General features: G+C 37.5%; 1 protein-coding gene across 3 annotated transcripts in view; it reads right to left on the reverse strand.

Moving 5' to 3' along the window:
• DCLK1 (doublecortin like kinase 1) overlaps nt 1-13,257 on the reverse strand; it is a 241,751-nt gene that overhangs the window by 18,000 nt on the left and 210,494 nt on the right. For all 3 annotated transcript variants that reach the window (XM_050332448.1, XM_050332449.1, XM_050332450.1), the window contains 2 exons: nt 12,897-12,977; nt 5,514-5,627 (listed from right to left, as the gene is read on the reverse strand). In XM_050332448.1, the coding sequence (XP_050188405.1) occupies nt 5,514-5,627; nt 12,897-12,977 (195 nt within the window). The remainder of the gene's footprint in view (nt 1-5,513; nt 5,628-12,896; nt 12,978-13,257) is intronic.

Here is a 13,257-nt window from a genome sequence, read left to right on the forward strand (position 1 = left end):
ACTCCAGAGCAAGCTGTTCCTTATTTAGTGCATATTTACTGTTTTCACTTTCAGAAGGCTCTTATCTAACATCCTAAAGCTACGTATCATAGAAGGAAAAAAAAAAAAAAGGTAAAGAAATAAAAGGAAAAGATACTAACACTAGGTTTGGTCTTGCTAAATTAGAAGCCAATTTATTCAAACTAAAATGGAGTTTGTGAAATAGGTTACTTAATGCATAATGCATTCATTTAAAAGTCTGACAAATATCTTTTAACCTCCAAAGACAGTACTGCCCTTTTAAGTTGCACATACCAGTAACAGAATCTTTTGCAATTAAACTGAGAGGTTTAATAATAAAAAAAAAATTAAATGCAGTGCAACCATCATAAGGAGCAGGCTAGACAGACTACACAAGGCTTAAATTAGACTGCTTCAAAATCACGGAATGTGTAAAGACGAAAAGAATCACATTTTGATACTCCATCAATCATGGTAATTCATTTCTAAAAATGCGTTAACCTTGTAGAGTAGGACTACTCAGAGCCATGAATAACATTGTTTATCATTTCAGCTTACACCTCATGCTCAAAAAGATAATAGTACAAAACTATTTGGTTTAAAATTGCACCAATTAAAGTCAAAATGGAAATGAACTTAACACTGTGTCCAGGAAAATATGCTAGTGACATTACTTAAGGAAGACAGATTTTTCAAGTTTAGTCTATCATTAGCAAAATCATGTGCACAGGAACAAAGAAAATGTGTTCTTTACCCTAACCCTTCTGTGCTGCTCTAACAGACGGTGGAGACATCATTTAGCTGAATTAAATAAAATTTTATGGGAAAATATCTCCAGAGACACTCTGTCTGCTTTAAAACTGTTAGTTGCAATGATTTTCAGATTTTGCCCTAGGAAGAGAAAAGGCCATTTTGTGCTTCAATAAGAGCATGGCATATATTTCCAATACTGATGACAGTTTCTAATTCTAAATTCAGAAAAGCAGTTCAACACATTTCCAGGTACCAATCACTTCAAGGGAGTTAGGGACTAACTGCAAATTTGAATTTTTCTTGATGACTCTCCTTCAATAATTTAGTAATTTATTCCATTTTGTTAAAACAATGCCACTTTCATCTTATTTAGAATTATTTAAAGGATGCTTCCTGTTTAAAACCTTGTACCTAAATTTGTGTTTGCTTAACTACACTGGTCTGCTATTGCCATCTACTGGTTTCCTTGTATGCTGCACATAAAACACACAAAAGGGATGTTTTTCTAAAAAGTGGATTAAAAATATCGCCCTAAAATTGAATAGCTAAAAATTAATACAGAGGAAACGGCAAGAGTCACTTCCTAACACGAAATGGAAAAATTTTGGCAGTGTGGAAATTCTGTCATGAGAAACCTGACTGCAGACAGTGATCTCAGGACAACACAGACAATAGATGGGAAGGGATAGTTGAGACACAGGTTGATCTTTAGGGCAAGCAAAACTTACAGGCTGAATTTGGTTTCTCTTCCACACCACCCAAGAAATCCCATGGCTAAAAATACCACTTTGCATTTGTAACTTTATTTTAAAATTGGTAGAATGCAGGGCAATGGCATACCCACTGCCTTCCCATTGCCGGGGTCCTGAACCCAGGACCCTGTAAGCAGCAGAGAGCTGCACCAACTTTCTGAGCAGCTTTTCTCCTTTGCTGTTCTACTCAATTCCTCTGCATCTCCAGATGGAGATGCATTACGAAGACAGAGACCTCATACAACCGTAACAGCAGGTTAACATTAGTCTCTTCCTCTGTCTTAACAGTGGCCAAAGTACAAGCACAAAAGTGATGACATACAGGCAAAGCTTTAACACTTCAGACAAGGACACATATTAAATGATGCTTGGTTCATACAAGGAATTACAGCACACCTCTGTGTTGCAGAATAATTCTTTAAAAGTGATTTGGGCTCCTAGTCACTCTAGCCACTGTCACTAAAGCCCAGAGGGTATTGTTTCATGGCAAAGTCAAAAAAAATGGGATTGCCATCTTTGGAGAATTGAAGGGAAAAAAAAGTCTACCTCCAAATTTTAAAAAGACTAGTTAGTAGAAGTCTGGTTTTATGTTTTTAACTGCAGTATGTTTTATAAACACTGCCACAGAACTACAAAATACTGCTCCTATTGAAAAGCCCTACAAGAAACATGATCCTGCAAATATTTTGGCACATGCTTAACAGTAATGTGGCCATTCTGATACAGATTGAGGGGCACTAGCCCAGCCTCTGTCTCCCACAGAGACCGGTAGTCAATGCCTGTGACGAGAGTTTAAGAACAGGGCACGTAAAGTGATACTTCTCCTACATATTCTCTCATCAGCAAACAGTGTTTTTAGGGATTTGCTAATTCTCTTGCTGTTTTAAAAACTAGCTCTCCAATTAAAATTTTGCTGGCAAAGCTATGTTTGTTCAAGGGAATTTTTTCCCAACTGACATAGTTATGCTGACAGAACTTCTAATGATGTATTATTGTATCAACAGAAAACTCTCTTTGCCTGTAGAGTTAATTTTGTTTCAGAAATCATACTGCTACATCAGCAAAGGAACTACTTTGCTAGGCATGCACAACATGTTCATTACGGTAGTTTGTCCAAACTGACAAATCTTTTCAAATATGGAGAAACTTGAAGTCTGGACACATGCATGAGAAGTAGGATGTCTCTGCCTTGAAATGTCAGAGACAACTTTTACTGAAGATTATGGCATCAATAAGTCAGACATAAGTCTGAGCCAAAGGAGTCAATGAAATTTCTGAAGCAGGTGGCTTCAAACTTTCAATCACGCTGACCAGAAACACATCTTTAGGAACTTAATTTTCATATTATAGTTTTAATTGGTGCATATGATAAATACTCCTTGAGATCTTTGAGGTGTGTTATGTCTTACCATCAAAGAAAACAGGCATATAATACTGTATCATACCAATGTGAGGACAAATTAAGAACTAAATACCACATATTAGCTATCCTTGTACATAAACAGAATTGTAAGATTCAAAGCAGTGACATTATTTATCTTTCATACTATTAAGTAAGCTACAGAAATATATGCACATACTAACACATTTTCACAAACACAGACACAGATGTGTTATATAATGTATAGAAGACATCTCTATATATTATATACACAAGCACTCTCTCAAAAAGTTACAGTAAACATACAAGCAGGTACAAACCCCCATTATTTTATAGAAAATATAGTTAGTGCATGTCTTTAATGTGGAACGATGTTACAGCATCTATACTTTGAAAGTTCTAAATCTAGAGCAGTCTTTGTTAATAGGATTTACTTCTGTGATATTTGAGATTGCACAGCTAAAAGAAGATTCTCAAACATAAAACTCTGATGACATGCATATCAAATACAGATTAAATTGGTTTTTCAAATGCAGAAACAGCATTTAAAGGCATTGTTGTTCTGCTTTTGTTTTTCTTTTACACATCAAAACATTTTGTAGAAAACAAAACTAATTTATTTGTAAAGTAAAAATTATCTAGCATTCTGTAACATCACCAAAATACTAAAGAGGTCTATATTTCCCTATCTCTTCCAATTTTTTAGAAAATATTTGACACAAGCTAATCAAAACACTTTCTGAATTATGTAAAAATATTCTAAACATTTCTACTTTATAGGACAAGTTGCAGGATTAATCATGCCGGAGTTTGCCCACAGAGAAATGATCACTAAAAATATTCTGTTAAATTTCCAAACACTAAAAAATATTTAGAATGTAATTAAACATACAATTTTTCTTCCTGACGTATAATATTTTGCAGTGGAAAGATTCACTACAGTGCCTTTTTCATTACTGAAGTTTTAAACTGCTGCAAACAATTCCTTGGCAAAGCAATTGGGGAAGAGAAAAAAAGAGGAGGGCGGGGAAATTAAAAATATAAAGGAGGCAAGGGATGGATGAGGACAGAGGCATAATTTCTTGCTTTCAAGCTTTGAAGTCACTAGCATGGAGGATCTGAGCAGTAATTCTCATGGACAAGCGTGCTGGCAGTCCATTTAAAAGGAACACGATTTCAGCTAGTCTATACAGAACATACCTGCAGTTCAGATGAGCAATGGGTATGTGATGTTTTAGTTGTGGGAGAGTTGTTGCAGTATTATTGCTTAAAAATGAAAATAAATAAATGCTGACTATGTTAGCTGATGGCTGAGAAAATCTAGGAAAAGCATGAGGAACAACTTGCTTCCATGTTGAGGACGTTCAGGGTAGGAAAGAGTAAAGAAAAAATATGAGAGGCACAGCTTGAAATTTTAAGTACTTATACCAAGTAACTTTGAGAGAGTATCCATTTCGCTGCCCAAGCACTTCACACCTGTGAGCCAGATTGCATGTGCTGAGCTGAGCTTACTTCATGCTGATTTAACTCTCAACACTGGAGGGGCTGAGCTGAGAAACATGAAAGTGGAAACAGTACAAGAAAGTGTACATGTGCAGTCACACCACCTGCAATTTATGGAAGCTGGGAATGAACACTGAGTAATCTGATATGGGAATGGTTACGTTTAACATGTCACTTAGTTTTAGTGACTATTTGGAGCGTTCACATTACTATGAGTAATAAAGAAAAGCTTACAGACACAAGCAGATGTATCAAAAATGTGAAAGATGTGCATGTTACTATTCAATGGCATTAGTATGAGTAACCTCATCGTATGCTGAATATATTCTGTGCCCATGTATAACTAATACACATGTTCATCTGTGAGAAAAAAATACAGTTTTATGGTATGTATGCTACACCAAGGATGCCATTGAAACCTCAGTAAAGCTTGGCTAAAAGTTTGGTCAAGCTTAGTTTCAGAAGCTCTGACACATTCTAACCTAGAATGGCTCGACTGGAATTGCAAGATGACATAAGGCAGCAAGGAGCTCCATTACGTCTTTACCCAGTTAAGTGCTTCTGCTGAAAGGCAAGCAGCTTGCGTGTGGCACTACAACAAAATGCTGATGCTCAGCTAAATCTGAAGTGGCTAGACTTATAAACCATGAAGACAGCAGTGAGGCATCATTGTTCTCTTTCATGTCTTCAAAGAGGAGAAGTTTAGGCTGCCATATAGATTTTCAGTTAAAATTTTGAAGCAATTTCCATTTTAAAGTGGTGCTGCCCTTCTGCTGCAAACCTCTTTGTGGCCTCAATCCACATGATGAGTATGCTGCCAAGGAAAATGTCATGATCCCATAGTTCAAATTGTCAAATCTACATTGGAGTTAAGTCCACTGATCTTCTAGTAAAATGTGGAACTGTGTGTACAGTTGTATCTCCTAGGGCTGTTCAATAACAATGTGACTCACAAGCAGAATCAATGGAGAAGTTGTGCAGAATACCAATCTATGCTTATATTAATTAAATGTTAGAATTATCTAAAGATTAACCCCCTCTGGTTTCTTTCAGTGAAATGTCCTAACACATACTGTCTGATGGGCACATAGATGTGTTTTCAGCTGTGTAATTCAGATGCTTACTGCTATGACAGAAACTCCAGCTGCTGTGCTGTTCGGCTTAGGGCCTGTGTTGAAATGCTTCTTTATCTTCCCAGCTACTGAGAGCTGATGTTCATTCTCTGGAAGGCCATCATCCTGCAGAGAAATAAAACAAAATAAAACTTCAGAGAGAAAAGGCAAAAGGGAGGAATTGCAGGGTGATTCTGATAACGCCTGTCAATACAGAAAAGTTTACAAAAAGTTTGTATTAAAATATGGGTCAATCATTGCCTCCGCCAATATATCTAAGGTACTTCTAAGATGAACATATTATGGCATGAACCAGTCTCTCTCTCTTCTTCTTTACTCAATCTTCGCAAATTTTAGGTAATGTTAATTACAATAATTGTTAAACATTTTATTTTTATTTTTACCATGCCTTAATCACCATTGCCCAGTTATTTTTAGGTCCATTAATATTTTGAAGTTTGATAAAATCAGACTTGTTTATGATTCTGTTTACTCATTACATACATTTAATGATAATGACCTCAAAAGTGAAAAGTATCCAAGAGATTACAAAAACAAAAGGCCCTATTTTGGCAAGATGCAGGAAAGGATCTTCCAGAATTCTGAGAGACACATATAAGCTCCTTGTATCATTGTAAATGTTTCACACTCAGGGACTACAGGGTTGGGTGAAAGATGTGGCCACAATTCAGTGAGTCCCACAGTGAGGAAACCCAGATAAGATAGGAACTGAGACATGCCCTGGCTGAGACCCCCTCGGGGGGGTTGAGGGTGAGACCTGACCAACTCCAGGATGCATCGTTGCACATGTCTGCAGGCCAGGCCAGGCCAGGTCAGGTCAGGCGTGAGCTCACGGCTTGTGGTGCCATTCCCCACAGACTATGACAGTACTGTACTAAAATCCTCGCAAACCAAAACCACCTCCACAAATCAAATCTCCAACCTTCCCTCTGACTGATAAGAAAGGCACTACAATTCCTTCCCTCAGTCTGAAGGCACACAAGCCTGGGATGCTGTGGGGAAAGGTACATGAATGCAGAGGCACAGACTGCCTGGGAAAGCAGAGAAGGGCTGAAGCCAGCTGTGGGTGGCCTCTTCTTCCATGCCAAAATGTATATGTTCTCAATTTGAGCTAACCTGAAGTAAAAGAAGGTACACAACTGAATGGCCAAGTAGAGGCAGACACATGTTCTGCTGCAGTGCACACCAAGTGACCCGGCTGTGCACGCTCTCCAGCCCAGACACCATGCAGCTGGTCTGGGACATGCCTCCCTCCAGCTGAGACATCCCGCTTCGCAGAGAAAACCTGGATATCTGTACCTAGGCACATCAGCAACCTCCATGCTGAGATGAAACCATAGCAGAAAGAAGGGAGTTCGCAGTTTTGTGCAAGTCCTTGGGTTGGATTCAAGCCCAAGAAAAGGGGAGTTTTTTTAGAAATTGTAGAAAAGATCCTTATGCCTGAAAAATGTGCAAAAAGCCACTGCTCAGTGAGACTTCCCCGCTAGCAGAATATGCAGGATTTCAGGCAACAATATGCAGAATAGGTGGAATAGGGAGAAAAACATGCAGGATATCAGGTCACTGGTCACACACCATGGTCATCCCAAGCTAGTACTGCATGGTGTGTGTAGCTGACAACATGTTGAAAAAGTTTTAAGAACTTAAACTCCACTTAAGCAAAATCATAGCAGAATACAAGCAAACGAGAAACAAGATCAGAATGGAGAGAGATGACACTTTTTTTTGTAACTTCACAGCAATTCTGAGTGCACTTAAAGACTTACAGAGCTGCTGCAGTAAATCACGAGTTCAGTGAGCATATGGGAATTTTAGGGAGGTTGGTAGGGTTTGTTTTTTATTTAGCTTGGGGAGTTTGTGTTTAGAGATCCCTTACTCACCCCTTAACAAAATGTCTCAGCTGGCAAAATATGGTCAAGTGCACACAGCTGCAAAACACAAAACAAAACAATACAACCCAGTAGCTGATTATTGTCTAGCACCGGGGAGTCTTGGCTCGGTAGTATATGACCCCTAAAAATAACCTGCTTTCCGTTGACCTTCCTTTCCCAGAAGAAAGCTAGTTTGTAAAGTGAATTTCTCTTCACTAGAGGAGGGAGAAAAAATAAAATCATTCTCTTTGCTTTCTTGACATGAAAGCCTGCCAAACATTCATGTCATCTTGTCAAAAGGCTAAATTACAGAGAAGACAATAGTTACCAAGACTGTGGTCATATTTTATTGGTGAAGCACCACACCCACACTTTTGGTGGCAACATGCCACAGATACATAGTTTGGGCTCCAGTTTTTAGATGAAATATTTCACAGCTCAATTTAAGATGCAGCATAGGGATATATTGAAATTCCTCTATCATTACTAAATTTTTATTACTACTGTTGGTGCCACCTGACATTTAGTAGTTATCATTTTTTTATTCAAACGCGCTTTATAAACAAGTCAGTATATATTAGGCTGGCTCCTGGAATCACTTCAGTCAACAATAAAATAGATAGCTATTGAGGGTGAGAGATGACAGCTGTTAAACTAAATACAAAACAAGATGCTCTGCATTTTTGAAAGGCAAGAAGTAAAAAAAGAAACAAACGAACAAAAAACAAAACACAAAACAAAAAAACAAAACAAGAACAAAACCATCAGATTGATCAGATTCAGCAGGGTAAGTTGTAGAATTCGAGAATAGGGTAAACACTGCTGACAAGAATTTCACTGGGTTGCTGTAATGGGAAGGATGTCAGACCCCAAAGAGGTTAACTGTTCCTATTTCCCTATTTTTAAGATTTTGGGTTTTTTTCAGTGGGTTAGGACCACAGAATCTCATCTCAACTTTAGCAGTAATCACAAGATCTTTTAAAGACGACTAGTGATTTTTGGTGCTCAATCAGGGCACTTTAAAGGGTCATGAGCTTCAGAAAACATTGACTGCTGATGCTCTCAAAGAAGAGCTCTCCGGTCCATGACTCAGAAACTGAGCAGTCAAAATTCATTGAGTGTTTGAAAACTCTGGTCCAGAATTTGAGTTTTCACATGGACAATGTAAACTGCTTGGAATGTTAAAATACTTCTGGGTTTTGTGTTATTGGTTTTTTAATAGATGTTTGGTTTTGTTTTTATTTGTGTTTTTTGTTTGATTTTTTGTTTGTTTTTTGTTGGGTTTTTTTGTTTTTTTTTTAAATCATCCTCCACAAAATACATTTCATGGCCTATTTGACAGAAATCAAAATAGTATATATATATATAAAAAAAAAAGGCATGGGGTCTTGGAGTCATTCTAGTAATTAATAAAAATTGGTTTCATATTTGCATTGTTCTCTGTGGCAGAATGCATTGCCACTCAAAGGAAAAGGAAGCGTTAAAAGGATGTAATGAAGTTCAGGATTTCCAGACTCCTACTGCCCTGAAGGAGTTATATCCATTTCACAAGTTAGTCATAAGACCTTTACTTTCCAGGTCTAAAATCATCAGATGAATAGATTATTATACAAATAACAGCAGGAATCCGGAGCAAATAGAAGTGCTGGAAAAGCTTTTGAACAATGGTTCCTCTAGGGATTACAGGGAAACCTTTCTTTGTGCAGTGTCCTAAGGTGTAACCAAAAGTAGTGCAGCTACAAAACAAGAAATGTCTTTTTAAATTAACTTCCTTTCAAATATCCCGCTTATTGCTACTTATTGTTTGGTTATTCATTTCTTTTGCACGCAAATTTCCGAGGCAAACACAAGGAAGGAAATAAATAAAAAAAACCCCTCAGGTTTTCTGAATTCTTTTTAGGCTGGTGTGTGCCATCTTTCCTCCTCCAGCAACAACACAGATTTTATGTTGATTATTTTAACAGAGAAGGATTTAGGGAATGCAGTCCATTCCTTTCAGCATTTGCTGCTCAGTGATGTATTAGGAAACAGTTACTACTTATACAACAAAAAAAGAGTAAGTTTGTCCTGTAGCTTGTTTCAGGTTATCAATAACATCAATGTTTAAAATGCTGGATTTCAAGCTTCCAGCCTCTTTTATAATTCTTTGGTTTTGCAAAGACTTTAAGCAGGTAAAGGAAAGAGCTGGGGTCCCTGTAGGGGAAGTATAAACTGATGGATTTGTTTCCAGGTCCAAGTGTACTGCATAGGAGAGATGACTGAGTAAACTAAATGAAGGGGGCAAAGAGCTGCTGCTGAATTGCATTTAGAATTCAAGATCTCCATCTGTGGCAGTGGCATGTAGCCAACATCTTTTCAGGTTTTGTTTTTTTTGAATTGAAAACAGCTGGAATATCATTGACATAGGAACTGTTTTACTGGTCTGACTCTGACCATAACAAGTTTTGCAGTTTCCAAGAGGATTCCAGCTATTTTTATAGCAAAAACTGAAACTAAAATGAGGGTTTGCTCCTACTGAAACTGTCAAAGCACATTCCAGGAATCTCAGCAATTTACCAAGTAATCACATAGTAAGCAGCTATAAAGTGGAATGGTTATTTACAATCTACAAAATGGTTTTATACAGTGTAAGCAGTTACAACACTTCTATCAAAGGTTTGATCAAAGAGAGAAAATGTTTCTTAAAAACACATGCCTGTTTTTCAAGCCAGCTGTTTTATCTAGTACTTTAGCTGCGGATTTAACACTTTACAGGTTCAAAACTGAAATAAGAAAAGTTTTGTGGTGAATCTCTATCCCAGCTGAAACCAGGACAGAAAGGGAAATAAGCCCAGCATTTGATGCCATGAAAAAGTATTTAAGCAGGTTACCTGTGAAAATGGAGTGTAGGTGAAAATTCCCCATTTCTTCTCAGAAAGCATGCCGATAATTGCTCAGGTAATTACAACACATAGATTGCAGAGCGTTTTGTAAAAAGTGATGAGTAAATTAATTCCCTGTCCTGAAGCTGGGAAAATGAGGTAGAGGGAGGCTGTGTGACAGACTTGCACCTGATCAAACAGGTGATGGCATGGGGACGCGTAGCTGGATCTAAGATCAGTGTACCATTCTGCCTTGCTGCACCAGCAGGCTCTCCCTGGTAGGCTATCTTCTACTGTGTCTGCTAGGCTAGACATACTTCAAGGAAATGCCTTTTTTCGTGAAATCATTTAAGCACCTGTTTCAACTCAGCCATGTTCTTATTTCTCCTGATGTGAATTAGGATTGTAGTGCCATCGAGTTAATTTTATGCCTGATATTAAGTGCTTCCATGTGTGATGCCTTGAAATAGGAGCAATGTTTGGAAAATGTTCAAGCACTTTTCTGAACTGGTCCCAGAGCCGTTTTTTTTCCTTCCAGAAAAAATATCTGGAGGACACATATGAGAATTCAAAAGCAGTTTTGATCTGCATTATGAACTATCTTTAGCGTATTGCTGAAGACAAAATATTGATTCGTCTCAGTTGCTAAAAGCAGCAATTGGGCAGAAAAGAAAGAATTACAGAAATGTCATGGAATTTTTGTTTCACTTACTTATAGATTGAATTTCTACAGGTTTGATTGCAGAGAGTTATTACCAGCATAAGATTACAAGAAGTGCAGCAGAGCTAGACCAAAGATGAATGGAACACTGTATATTGTTTCTAATACTGCATTGCTGTCACTGTTAAGAAGTAGTACCTTTAACAAAGACAAATAGATCTTGAACTTTCCCTGGTATATCCTCTAGTTCCTGCCAACCAAGTACTTAAGAACTTTGTGAGCCAAGAGTTATATCCAGACCACTATATTTAATAAGCTCCAATGGGCTCATCCTCCAAAAATGTATTAAATTCCCTTTTGAATCCATTTATGCTTGTCCTCTACAGCACCTTCTGGCAAAGGGTTCCACGTGTTAACTTACTGCACAGAAACTCAGGAATTTGCCAAGATGCTTCAGTAACCAGAGCTCAGGTTTTGTTAGCAGAGCTCTGGAGTGCTAAAAGTCTTTAGTCCTCGCCCCCTCTCCCCTGCCATCCCCATCAGCAGGTACTACTGAGGGCAGGGAGCAGATCTTCATGTCACTTGCACACTATCACCATCAGGTTACTAACAAAGAGTTGTACTCTTTAATACACTGCATTAAAATGGCTTCCTAAAACACATCATGGTGTAACTGAATTTAAAAAAAATAGTGTCTGGGAGTAGCATTATTATTTCAAATATATTTTTCAGAAAAAGGTGAAGATAAGTGACTACATCCTTAAATGGTGTAAACAAGTGACATTTCAATAATCTCAGCAGCAGCGTGCAGGCTGACACTGCAGGTGACCTGGCCTCTCTGTGGCTTCTGATAGTCACTTCAATCTCTTCCCCTGCAGAACTCCAGAAATCTCTACCCATCTTCCTCCCATGGGCACATAGAGACACCTCAATCACCAAAAGGTATTATAAACTGTGACAGAACACCGTGTTTCAAGGACAGCCCCTGGCACCAAAGAAAATTAGTATTTCAGGTGCTTGAATGTCATCTTAAAAATGTAAAGATTTTCATCAGATGTTTTCCTGGATCCTTGCACTCTTTGTACATCACAGAAGTCCTCTGCATGATAAAAACATTTACAATTTAGAAAAAATGGTTTGGGCAACAAGGGAGCCCCCAAGTCTTAAACACATACTTGTTAAATGCTTAACTGATCACCACTACTCTGGATGATATGGAGGACATTTTTATAAAAAATTAACATCTGAGGTTACTGTATATTTGAATTTTTAGAATAGTGTGTTAGTGGGAAAGGGGTTTTGGATACAGTAGCTGAGGGACCAAATAGTATTCCAGGGAGGGCTGCACACTCAAACTTGCAACAAACAAAATGAAACATTATTTCTTCTTCCTTCATTTTTTTTTCTCTGTTCATCCCAATTGTGTTTTTTTTCTCAGTTGTCTCTTCTGAATTTGAATATAGACTGTCCCATATTTATTTCTTGTCATCCAAATATTTTAAGACATGTTAAATAGTCTGAAATAATTAACAAATATAAATTATCATCAGAACCTAAATATGATTCTAAAGGTTTCCCTGTTTCATTCTGGATCAAGTAGTTAAATCTTATGAACTATATTGCAGTAACTCTTAATCATGATTTGAGATTTTTGAGTTCATCTGATTTTAGGAGAACAAAATGTGTCACTGAAGCTTCAAGATGACTTTTAGAAATATTAATTTATCAAATGTCATTGAGATATTTTTTAAAAACCCGGCTCAAAATATTTCAGAGAAAATGTAGCTGAGCATGCATATAACAGTGTAAACTCCAAGGTATGTGTATACATTAAATAAGTGTGTAACCCAGCTTATTTCCAGTTAAATTTGTGGCAATTCTAGAATGTGCTGGCTTTCAAAAGGGCACAGCAGGGCCTTGACAGGAAAGAGCTCAAAGATGCCAGACTGCAAGAAGCATCTACAAGTCTGAAAATACTTACATTAACCCATGGATGCTCAAGAACTTGCAAGGCTGAGAACCGCAGATCTACATCTACTTGAAGCATCATTGTGATAAGTTCCTGAGAAATGGAACACTGGATCAAATTTAGGGAACACTTTTAAAGAACAAATCAACACACACTAAAGAGCTCTTGAACTGATTTTGTAAAAGTGCTCTAAGAGAGAGTGAACTACCAACTGCAGAAATATATTATTTAAAAAGTAGAACAACGATGAACTGCTGAACTTCCAGATGCACTTTTAAATCAATATCTAACCATACGTTGAAAAGCTAGAAGACAGTTCTGAGTTACAGTTCTGAAGCCACTGTTTAACAGAAAAGCACTTCATACATAATGT

This window comes from Myiozetetes cayanensis, unplaced genomic scaffold (assembly GCF_022539395.1).
Source record: "Myiozetetes cayanensis isolate MyiCay16 unplaced genomic scaffold, myiCay2020 scf5-8, whole genome shotgun sequence".
Taxonomy (NCBI): Eukaryota; Metazoa; Chordata; class Aves; order Passeriformes; family Tyrannidae; genus Myiozetetes; species Myiozetetes cayanensis.